Genomic DNA, 20548 nt, shown 5'->3' with positions numbered 1-20548 from the left:
GTCATTAAGAACTAATATGTACCTACAGGAATTGGTGCCTGAGTTTGCATGGTTTCCTTTTCCCTCCTCACTTTCGTTCCTTTTGTGACATGTCTTTTAGATTGTAGGGACTGCTTTGTTTTTATTGATATTATATAAGCAGCTGTGGGAACATTTTCAGCTAAAGAGCAGATAAACACCCTTCCAATATTTTAAATGAATAAATATCAATATGACCAATGTGTTATATGTAAGGTGACAATGCAGGAAGCACACAAATCCCTCTCCCTCTGCCACCACCTCCTACCCAGATTTGTACCTTTACAAGCTGTACATCCTGGTGATTTAACTGGCTCTGGGGCAACTTGTCCTTCTGGGTTATCCACAAGTGCTGGAGGACTTGTTTGGCTGTCAGGCGCTGATGAGGATCAACGTGGAGCATCTTCGATACCAGGTCCTGCAACAAGCATTCAGAGAATATAGCTGCTGTATGCCTTTTTCACCTGGGTGACCTATAAATTCACAGATTTTTGACTGGCTGATTAAGCCCGCACTGCTATTTCTCAAGTTCCTGGCTATATTTGACACCTGTTCCCAGAATCTGACTTTGGTCGTCTTATAGAAGAAAGCGTACCCTTGATAGCCAGGTGTGTCTTCTACAGAGAGTAAACTTTGTTTCTTGTGCATCTGATGACTTTTAAAAGTACTTAGGGAACCCCCCATCTCTCTCTTTCCTCCTACCTTTCTTATTGTAATAGCTCTTCTATTTAATCTACACTCCTATACCATTCCAAGTACCCATTGGTGGCAAGAGGACTGCATAGATTACTATCAATCCAGAGGGGGAATTTCTGCATTCCAAAAAAGGCTGATAACAAGATCCCAGTCCATTGTAGGAATAGAAAGACAGAGCTTCCTGAAGTCTGTGTGCTGCTTTGATTCAGGACCCCAGCGGGCAACAACCCAGCCACATTTTTGAGGGTGGACACAGATGACCTTCCCTAGGACCCCTTAACTTCCTGCCCCCATTGATACTGCCTTTGCTGTATTGATTTCAGTGCCTGCAACAAAAAAGCCCCTTCTCTGTTTAGGCAAGCCTATCTTGACATGCAGTCTTATTTTATTATATGTATTTTAAAATAATGGCTGATTTTACGTATATTTTCATAAATTTCAAGTGAACTTGCTTTTAACTTTTGATTTTGTGAGTTTTTCTTAATAAACATTAAGCAGGTATGGGTGATTAAGTGGTTTATAAATCCTGTTGATTAAACAAATAACTTTAAAAGCCAACTAATGTCACCCTTTTTCATACCTTTAGAATCTAGTGCTGACTAGATTCCAGCCACCATCTCGCTTCACCCTTCAATGCCCTGGATGTTCAATTATTCTGGAGCATCATGAAGGAAAAAATGTCTGCTGCCCCACAATGAAACATGGAAGTCACCAGGCCCAATATTTGGGGAAATTTCTCTTATATGACACACACTGAACATGTAGAAAATTCTTGCCATTACCATGGATGTTGGTGGGGTTATTCACGCTCCAAGCCAAATTATAATAATTGAGGGATAGTCAACTAAGTTCTACTCAAGACTCATTGAAATGAATGAACATAAGTTAGCCATGTCTATCAACTTCAGTGGGTCTGCTCCAAGTAAGACTAGCATTGAATACCACACCCTAAGGTCTGGGCAATGAGGTCAAGAAACTCTGCAACCAGGACTGAACATCCAATACTATTTTGGTAGACCTGCCTATTTTATGTAAAAGCACTCAGTATCAACATCTCACACACATCTCTGCCCATTTACGATCCGCATGTTTTATTCTGAAGGGCAGGGAGGAAAAGATGGAGCAGAAGATGTAGGAACGAGATCAGGATGTGTTATAGTATGGGAGCAAGAGAAGCAGAAGCCACAGACAGCATTCAGGGAACAGGCACCACAGCCTTGCAAATATTGCCTGAAAACCACAGAGTTTGAAACTAGAAAACAAAAGTGAGCAAGGAGCTGTTCTCAGGAATCCAAGTGTTGCTCCACACAAAAATTCTGCAGAGAACTGAAAGGGACCAATAGCTCTCCAGATACCATGCTAATGACAAGAGCAAGGTGCAGGGGTCACTTCTCTGCAGGACAGGAATTCCTTCCTTTGGAGTCCAGGGATATAGCAAGCCCCTGCCCCAAGCCAGAAGAAGGATGGCAACATCCAAACTCCACTTTGAACACTGGCACTCACTCGTACCTTGGCTGCGTCTGAAACTGTGTCCCAATTCCCCCCTTTGAGGGAGAACTTTCCCCCACCTATTCGCATGAGGATCTCCTCAGGGGTGTCGCCAGGCCCATTTGCAAATGGGGTGTACCTGCAAGAGAGGAAAAATAGTATTTTTATTTTAAAAACTGCAACACTATGGTAGCAGATGGGAAGGAGGGGTGGTAAGCCCGGAACAGGGGGAGGAAGGAGGTAAGGTTGTAGGTGGGGGTGGGGTGGGGGGGGTGGAACTAGCTAGGAACAAAGAAGAGGTGCTAAACTCCTAGCAGAGACTTCAGGGGATATAAAGCTTTTCTGCACAAGTTGCTTTTTTGCAAAGAAAGGGGTAAAAAAATACCTCCATGAAAGCTGGGATTCTCAGGAGAGACAGATAGACAGACACAGTCTCCACACTAGAAGATGTCATAAATCATTATAATTATGATCGTGCAATAAGTCAAAAGTGCCTTATTATAAGCTGAATTATATGCTCTAGTCTGTCAATGATTGGCTGGGTGTAGAAGATTTTGCCGCAGGGCAAAGGGTTGGCCAGACCGACCTTCAGGTTCATTATTGCTCTACAATCGTTAATAATATGTTCACATCAGTTTTTAAATGTACAATTTGTAGCAGTAGTAGTAGTGGTAACAACAACAACAAAACTATACTCACAGCAGTTTTTCTAAAGTTTAGAATCCCTGCTTAGATGTATTGAAAAAGGATGGGTGGCACCATATAAAACTGTTTTAAGAGGTACCCGCCAGCTGGAAACAAAGAATAATCTTTAATGGGGGTGCCTCAAAAACAGTTCCAGGTAGGCCCTGTTCTGTGCCAGGTGTTGGGAGAAGTGAAGCCAAGGCTGAGTGGAAGTGTACATACTTGGAATGCAGAAGGTCCCAGTTCAGTTCCTGAGTCTTTGCCAGAAACCCTGAAGACCTACACGGCCAGTCAATACTGAGCTAGTTTGGCCAATATTCCCACCTGATATAAGGCGCTTTCCTATGATCTATGCAGTTCAACCTATTTATTATGTTACTAAGCAACCCCTTCCTACACTGGTGGTGGTGGTGGGGCACTCATGGAAGCTCATGAGATTTCACTGGAACCCAGTAGCTGCTGCTGCTGGTGTTTCTCTGCTGCTGGAGGCAGGTGATCTGATGTGGGGTGGGGGGTCAGATCTGCCACCCCCATGCATCTTGCCATATAAGCAGATTGCTTCATATTGCCTCATTAAAAGGATGGCACACTGGGGATCTCCACTGAGCACTGCCCAATCTCCATAGCTGCATCCAGTTGCAGCCACTGAGCCATTATCTCATTCCTTCAGTGAACCCTGGGTAAAAGGGTCTTCACGATTTGGGATTCCTCACCCCCACCCCATGTAGTGTATCGCTCCCCCCCCCAGCCCCATGCTCTTTGCCTCTTCCCAAAATCATTGGGATTCCCATCAGGCCCTACATTCTTCCTTCAACCACTGGGGCTCCTGAGAAACACCAGAACAGAAGGACACTTTGTGGATTCAAGGAAAACGCTGACACCTAGTGGTTAAGACCAGTTCTGGGACACCCAAGCTAAGGGTGTGGCGCACCTTCCATTACAAGAGAATATTATTCCACAGCAATCTTGGGAACCGCTTGGCTATCATCGGAAGACACCTGATGTAGCAGCCTCACCAGGGCTAAACAGATCAGAGTGGTAAGTGCCTTGAGTCCTATCTACGTCACCAAGTCCCTCTGAAGAGAGGCAGGATACAGTCGTTGACATGCATCTAGTTGTAAGGTTAGGGCCAGCCAATGACATTTCACTGCCTCAGGTGGAGCAGCAAATGACATTCTCTTCCCCCACCCCAGTCAAGGTGTGTCATACCCAACACTGTTCAAGTTGTTTGGCACCTGAAGCAGAAAATCTCACATGCTCCTCTCCCTCCTGGGTGGTAAAAATGCAGCAATAAATTAAATAACTAAGCAGTTTGCTGCCATTTCATGACACCTGATGGAGGGGGCACCTCACTCTGCAAAAAGACAGTTTGTTGCTGGAAGTGGAAAAAAAAGATGGGGTCCCCAAACCCCAGTTCCATGCCCAAAAGCTGACCAGACTGGTAATTGATTCTAACTGCAACACAGGTGACAAAGATAACAACCCAAATATACACATTTGAAAGCAGCAGGCTGCCAGGTGGACCAGGATGAATGATTGGTGTGTGCCACTACTGTCCACACTCCACATCCCATACCCAGCCTCTGTTCCCCAAGGCAGCTGCCTCTCTCCACCTAATGTCTTACTCTGTAGGCTGGTCCTACTCTGACAACTGGCATGTGCTCAGTGTAGTAGTCCATGCTATTTGCTGGAGATGCAGGACAGTTAATAGGCATCCATCTAGAACCAATAAGAAACCTGGGGCTGCAATGTTTAATGGATCGATTTGAATAGAAACTCTTTAATCATCTGAAAATGTGCATCTGATTAAAACTAAGTAGCATCTTTTTAAAAAAATCATTCATACAAATGCTCATAAAAACTGCAGATGGCAAGCGCCACCCTAAAACAGGCATTTTACTTCTTATAGAGGACAGAACGACTCTTATTAAGATGATGTCAGCTACACACGTGTGTATCATGTAAAAATGAAGAGTATATGCTTCTTGCTTTGGAAATACTGTTTTTACCTAAATCTTTAATGCTTAGCCACTGACTCCCCTGCTACTTTCCCCGGGGTAACCCTTTCAACCTTCCTCCTTCCAGCCAATGCAACTGCAAATCCCCTTTTTCACTTACCCAGCACTATTATGAAGGTGCTCCTCTCTCTTATTTTACCTCCATTTTTCACTTTCCGCCCCATTCCCATGCCTCCTCCTGTTGTTTTCCCCCAGCCCTTTCAAGGAACCAGGTGTAATCCTTGCTCCCCACCACCACTTTCACCAGCCATCTCTGTTATCACATTGATCTCTCTCCCCACTTTCCCTCACATACAAACACAGACTAATATTTGCCTCTCCCAGTCTCCTTCAAGAACCCCCCCTTAACCCCCCGCCCCCTTCCAGCAGCCCTATATCGGCTATCAACCCTCCTCCTGGACCTACCTTCTTTCCTTCTTGCCATATTCCCCCTTATTCCTCCAAATGCTCCCATAGCTTGAAACACCCCCTTCAACCCCAGACACTGCCACCTGCCCTCTCCCCAATTCCTCCTCCTCCTCCTCAGCTTTCTTCCCCCCATCATTAGCGCCGTACAATTCTCTCTCACATACACCTTCACTCCTCCCCCCATATTCCCCCTCAGTCCTCCAAATACCACATTGAGCCCCATGCCAGTTCCACCTGTCTCAGCCTCTGCCCAGGCCTTATTTTGCCGCCACCCCACAGTCATTCACCACCACAGACATGGCTCCCTCCTTTTTCCTTCTCCTTCCTGTGCCTCCCCTTCTCCTCCTTCCTGACCTCCACCACCATGGGTGATGCTGTCCTTGCTCTGCCAGGGAGATTCTCTAAACAGATGGGATCCCAGCATGGCTGCTTACTCAGGCTGCCTACTCTTCTCGGTCCTCCACCTTCTGTCGTGGTGCCTGGCTGTCTCCCGCCTGCTTCTCCCTGCCCTGATATTAACCTGCCCCCACTTGCTTCTTGCTTCTCTTCCCCTGTCAACATGCTGTTTTCGCAGGGCAACCTCACCCTGCCCTGCCCCTAGAACCTTGGTAAACAGCCAATGAAAACATTTGTGATGATGGACTAGTGCAAATATTATATAGAAATGTGTGTGCATGTGCGCACATGTGCATGTGTGTGGTGTAAAAAAGACCATACGATTAAGCAATTAAAATTTTGCAGGGAGCTAGCATGGTGTAATGCTTAAGAGTGATGGATTAGAAATAGGAAGGATTCAATCTCTTGCTCAGCCATTAGGTACACTAGGTGATCATGGGCCACTCATTCTCTTCTAGCTCAACCGACCTCACAGGGGTGTTGTGAAGGTAAAAGGCAGAGAGAGGACAACCATGTATGTCCCCACCCCCTTCAGCTCCTTGGTGGAAGGGTGGGATAAAACTGTAATAAATAAATATGGCTGAAAACCTACTGTTAACCAAGCACAATGGATGCTGGCACCTACCCTGCCAACATTGTGTAGAGGAGGATCCCTAAGCTCCAGATATCACAGGCTTCGTCATAACCTTGTCGCTTCAATACCTAAATGAGATAAGGACCAAGAAAAATGAGAGAGAACATCAGGTCACATCCATACCACACATTTAAAGCACTATTATACTACTTAGAATGCTGGTAGCTGTCGCTTGTTAAGGATGCTGAGAGTTCTTAGGAGACCCCTTACAAAGCCACACTTCCAGCGTCATTAACAAGCTACAGTTCCCAGGATTCTTGGGAGAAAGCCAAGTGGTACAGGAGTGCTTTATCTCCCCAGTAAGAATGAGACTGAATGCAATAAGAAGTGGGGACAACTTGAGCTGGTAGCCTCTTCCCTGTTCCTTTGGCTCTAAAAAGAAAGTAGTGAAGAGAAGAACACGCGTGGATTTTATCTGTTTTTAGGCCTGTAGCATCATGAACTAAAAAGACATTGCATCAAACACACAAAAGCCAAAACCCAGAGATGTTTAGGGACATGTGTGTATGGTGTCTCACAGCTGAGTCTCAGAACACATTTTTGCCATACAACATAGGTGGATCTGAGAAACCCAATTTTGCCTGCCAAAAGTTTAAAAAAAGCTATGGCAAAGCCAACAATTGGCCACCATAACTGCTGTATAAAGAACAAGGAGATTTTTTTCCTGGAATAGTAGAGAGATAATCGATTATTTGCTGATGGGTGGAGATTAATATTCTGCATATTAGCTTTCTGTGTTTGCTTTAGCAGCCCAATGGATTAGACAAAATTTCACTGAACAACATGGAGTCCAGTGTGCTGGAGACAACTGGTGCTAAATTGTACCTCAGTACTGTTTGCATTTTTTGTGATGGCCAATGTTTTTTAGCAGATAAATTTGACTGCCTGCCTGATGCATCTGCCAAGCAGAGCATACAAACCACCAGGGGTCTATTAATCTACTGAATATAATTCTGTCATATTATAATCTGCAGCGCAGACATCTTGATATCATCTAGTTTGTTCTAGGCCAAAGATGATTTGGTGAAACTGGCTGTTTACTGGAAAGGCAATTCTGGTCTGTGTTGAGCAATCAAACTGTGTGTGAACCTGTTTAGCAACAGTTAGGCCAAGCAGGGAATGGTCAAAATGGAAGTGTCCACGTCAATCAATGTAAATGTCATATTTGTACAATAGCTAGCAAGAGGCACCATCAGTACAAGGACACATTCCAGCTGGGCACAGTGGAAATCTGCTTGTTTGCACCTATATGCTGAAATGGTTGAGAACAGTAGAATGAGTGCATTTTGCAGACTATGGCAGCAATAGATGCAGCGAGGCTCATGAGCTACTCACCTCTGGAGCCACAAAATTGGCAGTATAGCAAGGGGTCATGAGGAGCCCATTGTCTGCCCTCAGCTGCTTGGCGAAGCCGAAGTCACAAATGCGAATAGACTCTGGGTTGCCAGATTCATCTACATAGAGGATGTTGCTAGGTTTCAAGTCTCTGTGGACCACCTGTGAAGGCAACAGTGGAAACCACAGGTTATTCCCTCCGGTCATGGCTGCCTTCCAATTTACAAACAATAGCTATGTATTCACTTATACCTTGGTTTTTCTGTTCAAACACACTCTAAGATTCATCCTTCTGACACTAGACAAATACCTTAATATCTACCAGGTGATTTAAGGCCCTAATTGGTTATGTTGCTTCTCCCCCGTTGACACACTTGCTTCTTTGCAACTGGATGAGAGAAGGAGAGATCTCTGCAGCATTGGCAGGCTTCTCCATATCTCCAACTTACGCCTTGCGAGTGAAGATATTCCACAGTCTTGCAGATTGTGTGCAGGACAGAGCTGGCCTCCCTTTCAGAGAAGCACTTCTGCTTGAGGATCCGATCCAGCAGCTCCCCTCCTCTCATTAAGTCCGTCACCAGGTAAACATGCTTGCCATCGTCATACACCTATCAGATGGACATGTTTTAAAGAAGTTACTATTTAACTACACTCCTGAAACCTTTTATAAGCATACAGAGTGGAATTTACGACCAAGTTATCCAGCTTCGCATAGAGTCCATTAAAGGGTAGGAAACTGCACAGTCCTATAGACATTTGCTCCACGATGCACACAAAATTTAGTAACAGGGACAAAACTTGGCTTTGTGGTGGGCTTGGGCGTTGTGATGCCCAGTCCATGAACCTAGAGAAACTGCTGCATCTGATCCAGCAAAGCACAGCTGGAAAAAAGACAACCTGCATGAGGGCACAGTGACTAGTCTCTCAGGGAAAGTGTCCGTTTCATGCTGGTTCCCAGGCATCCAGAAACACATTGCCATTGCAAGGGCAAGTTCTGTGCTGCAACAAAGGAGATTCAAAGCTATATTGGAGGGAAACATCAGAATTCACTTGCACACGGCTATGTAGAGACTATGAAACTTACAAGGCTATTGCTTTGCAAAAAGGTCGGCTGCGTATCCAAACTGGATGGCACAGAGGGAGAGGAGGGACACAAATTGACATGTTTTTATGGAAGAACTACAATTTTAGTTCCTGAGACACATGCAACCCACCAGCAAGCAAGGCCCTGAGCTTCCAATCAACCCTATTCTATTATTACACTCACATCCTTCAGGGTGATGATATTTGGGTGCTGTCCATACCGTAGGAGTATCTCAATCTCCTCTGAGGGATCCTGCTTACTCTTGTCAATCACCTGCAAGAAGGTACCTCACTTATTGCAAAGCCACATCAATTTAGCATTTATATCACATGAGTGTTCAAAAACACTTTGCATACATTGGCTCAGTAATTGTTCCAACAGTCCTCTAGCATTATCCCCATACTGCAGACTGAGGCTGAAGACATAAGACAGAGGCAGAGAGGGCAACAGCAGCACAAATGCCCGAAGCCACCTGGCAAACCCATGGTGTACTGAGATTTGAAATTTGAGTTCACTTAACTTGAGGCTGCACCAACTCAGGTCCAAGGTCTTGCTGTGCAAAGAGAAGGTTGGGACTCTGGAGTCTGATGCCGCAAGGCTTAGGATTTAAGTGCTGGTTGCCAGCCTTGGCTCCTCCTCTCCGTAAAAAAAGCATTTGCAAATAAAAATCCCCTTCAACGATGACATGAGATATTTTTTTTTAAAAAGGTACAGCTATTCATGAGCAGGTTGACGAGAGAGGCTCTGACCTTGACAGCGTACTCTGTTCCCGTTGCCTTGTGAATGCAGCGCTTGCACACCGAGTAGGAACCTACGCCAATGGCCTCCTTCACCACGTAGCCGTCACTAAACTGGTGGTTCTTACCATGCAGTTGCTGGAAGGCAGATTGAGTACAGAGAGAAGAGGAGGAGGAGAATTTAGGCTGCTTCAGTGGGCCAAGCTTCCTATGCTGACTGAGGCACACAAAGGACTTCGGTCTCTTTAATTTTTTTACTTCAAAAAGAGGCTGTAGGCTGTGGGTGTGTGGAGGACCCAGACTGGGCCTCCAGGTGAGGTTTTTTTGGGGGGAGGTTTAACCTTTGCCCTCCAGAATGATTTCCCCCATGAACATCCTTCCCCAAAACACTGCTACTTTCCTCTGAAAGTCCCTGGTTCAATAGGGCTGGAAATAACAACAACAACAACAACAACAACAACAAGCTCTGGGCGGCTTCCAACTGAATATTAAAAACAATACAGCGTTAGACATTAAAAACTTCCCTAAAAAGGGCTGCCTTCAGTTGTCTTTTAAAAGTAAAATAGTTGTTTATTTCCTTGACATCTGCTGGGAGGGCATTCCACAGGGCAGGCGCCACTACCGAGAAGGCCCTCTGCCTGGTTCCCTGTAACTTTACTTCTCGCAATGAGGGAACCGCAATGAGGGAAAAAGAGCCTGCCTGAATTCCTGGAGAGCCTCTGCCAGTCAGTGTGGACAGTACTAAGCTAGATGGATGATGACTCCATATAAGGCAGTCCTGAAGAGATCATTTGCGTCTGACGAAAACTGCCTCTAGGCTGTGAAATGTCTACCTTATCTTTTGAAATGCATGCTATTTTGTCATGTTATTTGCTTTGGAAATGGGGGGTGGGAGAGACCCAAGGCTATAATTTTGGGAAGGCAGCTTCAATTAAGCCCAGCTCTACTTCAACACACTGCAGGCCCACCCCACCAGCTCTCACGATGCTTGTCTGCGACCCTCCCCACCTCTTCTTACCTGTACCATAGAATGCAAAGGCACTGGTGGGGATTTGGCCTTCTCATCCTCATTCAACCCAGTGGCCACAAAGCTGAACCCTCGGAAGAGCTGATGGGCCCCTGCGCTAGGCGGAATCCCAGGGGAGTCTGGAAAAGAGGAGGGAGGGAGGAAAGAAGAAAACAAACTGTATTGAAACAGCAGCTTGTTGGCAGGTGGCTGCTTTATGCCCCCTCCGAACAATCAAGGCGGCCCCAAGGTAAGGACCATCAAGTGAGAGCAATCCAGGACAATAAAGTTTTCCTTGATTCCACCCGCCATGTTGGAACAGAAACAAATGAGAAGGGCATTTCACATGGTTCCACTTTTGCTAGGCTATAGCATTTGGGGAGAGGCAGAGGAGAGAGCTAGATGACAGAATACTCCCTTTTAAATAAGGTCTCTCTGTACATGCCAGGATACTAATTTTATTAGACTTTCATTAGCACACAAGGAAGATGTTCATACTGGAAAAGCAAATGGGGAACTTCTGATCCTGCAGATGGGCATGAAACATCAAGCAAAACCCATCCACCAAGCTTCCAAGGGAGAAAATATGCAAAGTTCACTGCAAAAAACATCCCAAACTGAACTTGGGCATTAATGCATGATCTTAAAACCAAATTCAGGGCTTCTTTTGTGTCCTATTAACAAGCAGTTGTATCAAATGGTAATTTTGATGGGTCTACACTGAGTAGAATTTAGTTGGGTATAACCCAACATGTCCAGACATCAGGGTTTAAAAGGCCAGGGTTTAAAAGGGGAATGTGTGGCCCTCCAGATGTTGCTGAACTACAACTCCCATCTTCTCTGTCCACTGGCCATGCTGGCTGGGGCTGTTGGGAGTTATAGTCCAGCAACATTTAGAGGGCACTGTATTTCCCATCCCCAGTTTAGGCTTAATGCAGCATCATGAGACACCTCTCTTATTGTGCCAAAGTCCAAAATACGAACCTTTTGGCGTTCGTGAGGTAAACTCTTTGTCAAAATAAAAGGTATCATCTGGTTGGCCAACGGCAGGTTTGAAAGGTGGCTTGATTTCTCGGCGAAAGAGTTTCTGCAGAGTGAAAAGGTATACACAAGAGGCAGCTGAATCCATTTCACCAAATAAGTCATTCCAAAAACTGCGACACAGATGCACCAAGAAAGCCAAAAGGAGGAGGAGCAAAGCAAAATTCTGATCAGAGGCCTTGTTCTCCCCCAGGTGCTAACCTGAACCTGGAGCACATCACTTTGGAAAGGTGGGATCACATGATGAAATGCTCTTTCATGCAAAAACATTATCTTTATATGAAGCAGGGGTGGGGAACCTTTTTGGCTTTATAGGCCAAATCTTTATCCCACCCCACTGCTGGGTCAACTGTGACAGGCAGGTCGTCCTGCCCATTTGTCAATTACCTGACATCATGACGACAGCAAATGACTGACCTTTCAAAGAGGGCTTGTGGGGATGTGTCTTGGCCAGTGTGTTCCCTGCAGGGTATGTGCTGGCAAAGCAGTGCCCAGCAGGACTGAACCCTGCCCATCAGCTGATGTCACATGGGAACGGTTTGGGGGAAATGGCATCACAGGACAACATGGACTAAAGTTGGCTGCCATTTTGCATACATAGAACTGCATAGACCAGAGTTAGGATAGCAATTGGTTGGCTTTTTAATCTGAAAGGAGACCACCACCCGCAGCTGCTCTCCAGCTATTTGCATAATTTTGGGGAGCCACAGAAGTTGCTTTCAGGACCCAGAATTCTGGTTCCCTTCTCTGGAACAGCCAGTATGTCCAAACTAGCACCTATCACAGCAAATCAAAAGCCATAGCTGTACTGTTTCCCAGTTACAGATGTGAATTTTAAAGAACTTGCAGGACTGAAGAGAAAAAACTGAGAGGAAAAGACTGGTACTCACATTCCAGTCAATAGTGGAATAGAAAGGGTGGCGCTTTATTTCCTCAACACCATCTGGACCAGAACCTGAAACAGAAACGACACCATTTTGTTTATTATGCTGCAAACTGTCCTGTGACTTTCTGGCAAAGGGTCGTCTATAAATTTCTAAATAAAAAAAGTAAAAAGAGTTATCTTGATGGCTCGACTACATGGGCATTTGATCTGATTCAATGGGGTCTCCTGACTGTATTGCTAACATTATCACAGCAGGAAGGGATAATCTGTGACTGTCCAGATGTTGTTGAAACCCAGTTCCCGCCAGAATAGTCAATGACAATGGAGTTGGTAGTCCAGCAATGTCTATCTGGAGGGTCACAGGTGAGCCACCCCTGCAATGTAGCTCTCAGTTTTGAGCTAAAGTATGAAATAGGAAGGGGGAAGCATCCTTTGAGGATTTCACACACACACACACCCTTCGAATTCCATGATACTGCTAATGCCAGGGTAGCTAAGGTGCTATTTCCCCCCATATATTCCTGCCTGGCAACTGTGCTCCACAGATGGAGCATTGCTGGGAGTGCTGCATGCCCCAGAGGTGCACTTTGTACTAGAAGCCAGGCTTTTAGTGTTGTGGTTCCAGCCCTCTGGAATCGGCCTAGTGTCTTGCTGTTTAGGCAGATACTGAATACATTTTTGTTTAAGAAGGTATTCCCTGGTGTGTGACCCACTCATTTTATGGAACTTTAACTGTATGACTGAAGAAACAGTTTCATTGTTTTTAGAGTCTGTATCATTTGTGTTTCATTCCATTATTCTACACTGCTTCTATGGCTTCTTGCTGCCAAGCAGCTTATAAATCTGCAAAACAAACAAACAAACAAACCCCTCTGAACCCTAATAAAAGTTTTAATTTCACAGGAGGATTTAAACTTTTTGTGCCAGTGACTTCCAGCAGCATTGTGCCATGTCGCTGAAAAAACTCAATGTGCATCTGACTACCGATCTGTGGCAGACTTTTTTTGTTTCAGGGATGTGGTTGGATATAAAGCAAGTCGGGACATCTTACCTAACCTATTGGCTGGGTTCCTCTTGAAAAGGGCTCGCAGGAGACTCTGCGCTTCAGAGCTCAGAAACTGGGGCATGCCCAGCTTTGCTCTAAACAAAAGGCAAAGAATTGTGCAACCAACCATGAGTCACAGAGAGAAAGGGAAGGCAGCAAACAGACTGTAGCATCTCCATCTCCCCAACCCGCCACCGCCCTCTGCTGTCTTTCCTCTCACAGCACAGAGCCAAAGGATACAGTGTGCTCTGTCAATTCCACATCACAAACCTGGGCTCTTGAAATGGCAGAGGGGACACAGAACTATGCTTCCAATGAAAGGGTGGGGAGCCTCCAGTCCATGGACTAAATGCGGCCCCCCCAATCTCTATATTTGGCTCTCAAGTCTCTTCAGAAGCCACACACCCCATCATGGCCCTGCCCCAAATCCTCCTCTAGTGTTTTCCCCTTGCCTGGAACGTGCCCTTCAACAGTGACATCACCTCTTTCTTGCCTGAATGGAGAGAGGTCTATAAAGAGCTGTAGAAACTGCAGATTTTTCATGGCTGGAATTTAGCCTGTTGTATGAAAGCTAAAAGCCATACCTGAGATTCTGCCTGCTTATGTCTACCACTGGCATGCAGACCCTGAAAGGTTGGCCATGAAGGAATGCAGCCCTCAGGCTACAGAAAGGCTCTCCATCCTTGTTCCAATGGCATGGCTTCCAAGCGCATACAGCAGAGATCGGCAACCGGCAGACCCTGGGTCCAAACCACCCCCTGCACTCCCTTTGGCCCACCCCATGATCCACTCCAGGGAAGACCAAGGAACAGCCTCTGTGACACTATGCAGTAAATCATTTGGTGGTACTGGGCAAAGGAAGGCCTTCCTTGTAAACGAGTTGCTGGCTGAGTCTTTTAGCGCAAAGCAAGCCCTCTGCAGCTGTGTGGTCTTACTTGAGAATGAGAGTCATTGTCTCCTTCCGGTCCTTCCCCTGGAATGGCAGGGCCCCCGTCAGCATCTCAAACTGCAAAGGAGAGCAAGCAAAAGTATCACACTCATGAAGCAGGGGGTCCTGGGGACAACTTTCAGTGGTGCTTAATGTTACATATCCTATCATCCTTTTTCATGGGCCATGCTGGCTGGAGCCAGTGGAAGTTGTAGCCCAGCAACAGCTGAAAGGTCCCGTGTTGGCTACCTCTGGACTGGAGGGTCCGAGTAGGACCAGTGTTGGGGTAGGTTTAAATCTTTGCTCAGTCATGGGCCTCCCTGGGTAACCTTGGGCATGTCGCCATCTCTCAGCACAACCAACCTCACAGTGTTGTTGCAAGCAGTATGCTCGGTTCCAAAAATAATTCCTCCTTGAGGTGAGGGATTCAGTGTTCAATAAAGAGGCTGATTCTACTGGTGCTGGCTGGCCAGAAAGAGGTGTAAGTGGTGGCAGCCACCTTTCACCTTCCTGGACAATGGCAGCAGCACCAACCACGGCTGCTCTTTCACTCTGCCAACTGAAGATGAACAAAGGATGCATTTGATAAAGTGACCTCCTCTCCTCCATGACAGCTTTGACCAGCCTTTCTCAACCTGTGGGTCCCCAAGATGTTGTTGAACTACAACTCCCATCACCCCTGGCTAGCAAGGCCAGAGCTCAGGGATGATGGGAGTTGTAGTCCAACAACATCTGGGGACCCACAGGTTGAGAACCGCTGGCTTAGACAAAAGAAACCTGTTCCACAAGGCCCCCTGTGCTGTTTTCACCCCTTTTTTAAAAAACAAAAACAAAAACCCTAGCAAGGCCAGTTTTTACATTTAATTGCCACAAGATGGCAGCACTTCTTCAGCTAACTCCCACCCTCACTAGCAGCTTCTACACAGCCAAACAGTGATTTTCAAAATGCTTCACTACACCCTCCATTCCTGAGCTGATGGAAGAGGTCTTGGGTGTGGTATTGAGGGTTCTTAGGACGATTGTCCTACTGGACAACAAGGTCAATGCTAAGGCTATCTTCTTGGGGGCATCCACAACGCCTTTTCAAGGGCCCAATACATCTGGCTAGTGGATCTGAGGTTCTCATCAAGAAGGCTGGCAATCTGGATGTGGAACAATCCTCTCCTGACTATTTATTTATATATGTGTTTATAAGGCTGCTTTAAAGAGCAAAGCTCTTTCAAGGTAGCTAATATAAAATACAAAATAATATTATCAAAAAACAACCCCCAAACAGTGGCAAAACTGCAGCATAAAATTAATACACAGGCCAGGGTCATTCTATACAGCAACCTTCCTCAAGTGGGGGCCCTCCAGATGTTTCAGACCAAAGCTATGTGCTGGCTGAGACCGATAGGGGTCATAGTCCTAAACATCTGTAGGTTGCTGAAGGTTTCAATAAAGACTAGGGAGGGACTGGTCTATTTAACTTCACATGCCTGTAACATTCCTGCTGCACCAGTCCCAATGGGCATTTACTGTGATAGCAGTAAATCAGCAACACTTTCCTGTCACAACTGCATCCTTGCAATGCCTGTCATGAGAACTCTTTCCAAGTGGTATGTAGCCTTCTTCAACTTAGGAAGCAAGCAGATGTCAAAAGAACCTTCAGAGGCCCACTATGCCTTGTTCACTAAGCACTTAAGAGCCGTCTTTCCTAGCTTGCGTCCCTTCCAATGTTGTTGGGACTACAACTCCCATCATCCTTGGCCATTGGCCGTACTGGCTGGGTCTCAATGGGAGTTGCAGTCCAATACATCAGGTTGGGGAAGGCAATGTTAGCTGCCATGACAGCTTCTGGGAAAGAAAGAAAGAAAGAAAGAAAGAAAGAAAGAAAGAAAGAAAGAAAGAAAGAAAGAAAGAAAGAAAGAAAGAAAGAAAGAAAGAAAGAAAGAAAACACTGTACCATTAAAATCCCGTACGACCACCAGTCAGCGCTCTGGGTGTGGCCTTGGCGATTCACCACTTCTGGCGCCATGTACTCCACTGTCCCACAGAAAGAGTAGGCTTTCTTCTCATGGTCAATGGCTTCCTTGCTCAGACCAAAGTCTGCAAAAGGGGTAAGAAGTTAGGGACAGTAGGGGGGTTTGGGGATAGAGAGATAAAGAGAGCAAAAAGTAAAATAAATGAGCTGCTTGCTTGACAAGACAGAGAGAAGCAGTTTATCATCACATTCAGGAATCAATCAACTTTTTAGGGCAGGCTGTACCTGTGAGTTTGATATGGCCTTCGTCATCCAGGAGGATACTGCGAAGAAAAGAGGGAAAGAACAAAAGGTGAAGAAGCAAATAGAATAGAATAAAACCAGCAGAATACAAAATACTATATTAGATACAAGCCTATGTAACCATCCTGTCAGTGCAAGTGGGACTCCCCCCACCTCTCCTGGGCTCTCCCCAAATCTGCTCTGGAGGGTTGGGGGGCAATCCAGAGCAGATTTAGGGGGGATGCAGGGGGAAGGGGGGTAATACTTGCACTGGCAGGATGGTTACTTAGTGCAACACTAGGTACAAGGTAAAAAGGTAAAGGTACCCCTGCCCGTACGGGCCAGTCTTGCCAGACTCTGGGGTTGTGCGCCCATCTCACTCAAGAGGCCAGGGGCCAGCGCTGTCCGAAGTCACTTCCGGGTCACGTGGCCAGCGTGACATCGCTGCTCTGGCGAGCCAGAGCTGCACACGGAAACGCCGTTTACCTTCCCACTAGAAAGCGGTCCCTATTTATCTACTTGAACCCGAGGGTGCTTTCGAACTGCTAGGTTGGCAGGCGCTGGGACCGAGCAGCGGGAGCGCACCCCGCCATGGGGATTCGAACCGCCGACCTTTCGATCGGCAAGCCCTAGGCGCTGGGGCTTTAACCCACAGCGCCACCCGCATCCCATCTAACACTGGGTACAAGCCTTATTGCAAAACAGAATTCAGCTGCATTCCATCTCCCACATGACCCATTAGCTAGGTGCAGGTTGGTTAATGCTCTTAAGTTCTTCTACAACTCAGCACCATTTTATGTTCACAAGCCAAGCTAGAAACAAGCTTGGCCCTCTCGCCCTGGAATTAGTCCCAGCTGCCTTCTTGGCTCTACAGAAGACAGAGCACTGGGGCAAGTTGTGACAGAGGGGAAGGCCAAAAATGATGCAGTACATGACATTTCATCCTGTCCTCCCCACCCCCACCCTCAAAGTGCCCTTGACAGAATGATGGTCTGCTTAGGAACAGTTGGCAGCCCCTGACGCCTGGTGTGGTGGGCTTCATCTCTGCTCAAACCAAGAATTTGGGGTCTCATCTGAAGAGGAAAAGCAGGATTCCAGGTGTCTCCACACCAGTCGCTGGGTTTCTGAATAGCTCTCAGATTCCACCCGTCACCCCCTGGACCAGAGTTGGTGGCAAGTCAGGTCAGAGTTGCGAGGTTTCTGGTGAAGTGCCTGACAAGCTGTACATTCAGGAAAAGGGGAAGTGCATGTAAACACCAGCCTGGATCAGGGCCTGCCTGAGAGCCAGGAAGGGATAGGGGCATACTTCTCTGGTTTAAGGTCCCGGTATACGATTCCCAAGCGGTGCAAGTGGCCGAGGCCAAGTGCCAGCTCTGCGAGGTAGAATTTCACGTCTTCCTCTGTGAACATTACCTGGGAGGAACAGAGAAGTCAGCTGAGGTCAGGAAATGCAGAACTAACACATTAGCAAAGGTATGAGTATGCCTCATGTGTCTGTTAAGACTGTTAGGCAAGCAAGTACTATTGATATTCCATGTCAAATTCTGTAACTTATAAAGCCTTACAAGGCTCATGACCCCAACACCTCAAGGGCCACCACTCTCCACATGAAGCAACCTAGACTCCGCCGTCTTCATCTGAGGCCCTTTGCCTTGTGGCCCCTGAGGGAGGGGGACATGAGAACGGGCCTTCTTAGTGGTGGCTCCCCATGTATGGAACGCTTTCCCCAGAGAGGCATGTCTGGCACCATCACTAACTGTAGATGCCAGGTAAAAATAGTGGGGTTGTGTCAGATCAGTTTCTTACATATATTACTTGTGTGGTTTAGGTTGTTTATCCTTGTTCTTAATGTTCAATGCAGCTTTGAGTTTCCCTTTTCTGAAAAAAGTGACTAATAAATGTCAATAATAATATTCTTTTTCTTTTTAAAAAAGAAAAATAATTGCAAGTTTCTAGACCTCACTACTCATGTAGAGAAATGGCTAAAAAAAATGCAGAGATGTTGGTAAATCTCAAGAGAGGGCAGGCCAGGTTTCAAAGAAGTAATTGTGCTAAACTATCCCAACTTATTTTTTTGGAGGGATGAGGCTATTAAGCTCTTTGAAGCAGCATCTCTGAATCTGGATAGACAGATATAATTTATTCTTGCAGCAGAATCTGGGTTCCATTCCTGCACAGCTTTTTCTTAAGCCCCAGGAGTCACTCTTAGTGTGAATGTGATGAGCACATACAGCTCTGTCAAAGATCCTTTCCCATTCCTTTCCCACCGTATTAAAAATATACTTCATTGCTTCAATTCTACAAGCAATTCTAGTAAATGCATCAATTTTAAAAGCACATTTAGAAGTTGCTAAGCAGCAGTGGGTGGGGAGGGGGGGGACCAGATTTGGAATCTTTGTTTGAAGATCATCTAGTTGTTGTCCTCCTGGTGTCACATGCTTCCTTGTTCTCAGAGCAGTTTCCTGTTACCCCATCGGGGGCCTCTTCTTCCCCACACTTCCTGCCAGCCTTTCCCCCTCCTACTCCAAGGTAACCAATCACTTTGCTCAAGCAGCTATGGTGTAACAGGAGATAATGTGTTACTGTTCTGCAATCCTTTCTTGCTCTGCCTGACAAAGAAGAAAAAAGGGGTGGGGGGGCGAGGCTTCTTGTCTTCTTCCAAAAGCCTGCTTCTTCAAATGCCAAAACCTACAGCATCCTTCCTCTCCCAGAAACTGGCCTTTGGAATTCCAAGCCCCTCCCCCCTTTAGTGCAGAGGAAATGGCAAATGGACCCACTGTCGTAGAAGCTCTGAAGACAGTTGGAAACCAGGGAACGAATTAAGCTGGAACAATATTGTCAAATCCATTGCTCTCTCCTTCCCCCTACTGCATTGCCTCCCATTTCTGACACAGTCTCGCAATCTTCCTCCTACAGGTCTTAAAAACGTGACAGTCTGCATATTTTGAGGCAGCCTAAGTCGTCTGGAAACAGAATTGCTGTACCTTCTCCTTACTCTTCCCTCTATAGTCTCTCCACTTTGTGAGTTTGGAATCTAAATTGATCACTGCTGATCAGCAGCCATGAAATCTCTGCCTATCAGCTGATGGGCAGTGACTTCAGGCCTGCTTTCTGCAGGGATCTGCTATGTGATCAAGTCTCCCACATGGGTCATGCAGCCAGTCCACTGCATCTCTGCCTGCCCACCCCCTACATTTAAAGCACCTCTATGCAGTGGCGTAGCGTGGGGGGTGCAGGGGGGGGCCGGCCGCACCGGGCGCAACATCTGGGTTAGGGGGCGCAAATTACTTGCCTTGCCCCGGGTGCTGACAACCCACGCTACGCCACTGCCTCTATGCCACTTTAAACTGTCATTGCTTCCTTCCTCCAAAGAATCTTGGGAAGTGTAATTTGCCAAGGGTGCTGAGAGTTGTTATGAGACCCCTCACAGCACCAATAACAAGCTACAGTTCCCAGAATTCATAGGAGGAAGTAATGATTGTCAGAGTGGTATAAGACTGCTTTAAACGTAAGGCATTGACGTGGCTTAGGCGAACAACACCTAAGCCCCACACCTGACCCTCTAACATTTTAGAGTCTGCAACATCCCCTACAAGGCCTTGGGGAGATTTCACCAGCACTGCCCACATGTTTTCATAGGACTGGCAGGACTGGCTAGGCATGGCAAGCATTTGCTTATGGCAAAACTATTTTTAGAGATAGAAATAAAGTAGCAGGCTATCTGAAAAGTTCAACTCAATGCAGTCTGCAAGCAATTCTGGATCTCTGATTGCTGCTTTGAGGCAGCAAAACTTATTTTTCATCTTTTGCCATCCTGAGGGTTAGAAACTTGCAGGTTGTTTTTCGTTCAAAGATGAAAGGCAAAATGAGGGCTGATGCATAAGAGAGTGTGCGCGTGC

At 46.3% G+C, this 20548-nt stretch overlaps 1 protein-coding gene across 4 annotated transcripts in view; it reads right to left on the bottom strand.

The window, feature by feature from the left end:
* The window catches only part of RPS6KA1 (ribosomal protein S6 kinase A1), an 81890-nt gene that overhangs the window by 2116 nt on the left and 59226 nt on the right, over positions 1–20548 (bottom strand). For all 4 annotated transcript variants that reach the window (XM_081920588.1, XM_081920591.1, XM_081920590.1 and 1 more), the window contains 15 exons: positions 17956–18062; positions 16653–16690; positions 16350–16492; positions 14412–14482; positions 13483–13571; positions 12436–12500; positions 11489–11591; positions 10517–10644; positions 9511–9636; positions 8945–9034; positions 8127–8285; positions 7678–7839; positions 6334–6410; positions 2224–2341; positions 299–436 (listed from right to left, as the gene is read on the bottom strand). In XM_081920588.1, coding sequence (XP_081776714.1) covers positions 299–436; positions 2224–2341; positions 6334–6410; positions 7678–7839; positions 8127–8285; positions 8945–9034; positions 9511–9636; positions 10517–10644; positions 11489–11591; positions 12436–12500; positions 13483–13571; positions 14412–14482; positions 16350–16492; positions 16653–16690; positions 17956–18062 — 1614 coding nt within the window. The remainder of the gene's footprint in view (positions 1–298; positions 437–2223; positions 2342–6333; positions 6411–7677; positions 7840–8126; positions 8286–8944; positions 9035–9510; positions 9637–10516; positions 10645–11488; positions 11592–12435; positions 12501–13482; positions 13572–14411; positions 14483–16349; positions 16493–16652; positions 16691–17955; positions 18063–20548) is intronic.

This window comes from Podarcis melisellensis (assembly GCF_964234715.1).
Source record: "Podarcis melisellensis genome assembly, chromosome: 8".
NCBI classification, from domain to species: Eukaryota; Metazoa; Chordata; class Lepidosauria; order Squamata; family Lacertidae; genus Podarcis; species Podarcis melisellensis.
The sequence above is the reverse complement of the archived record's forward strand: the minus strand, read 5'-3'. Positions and strand labels throughout refer to the sequence as shown.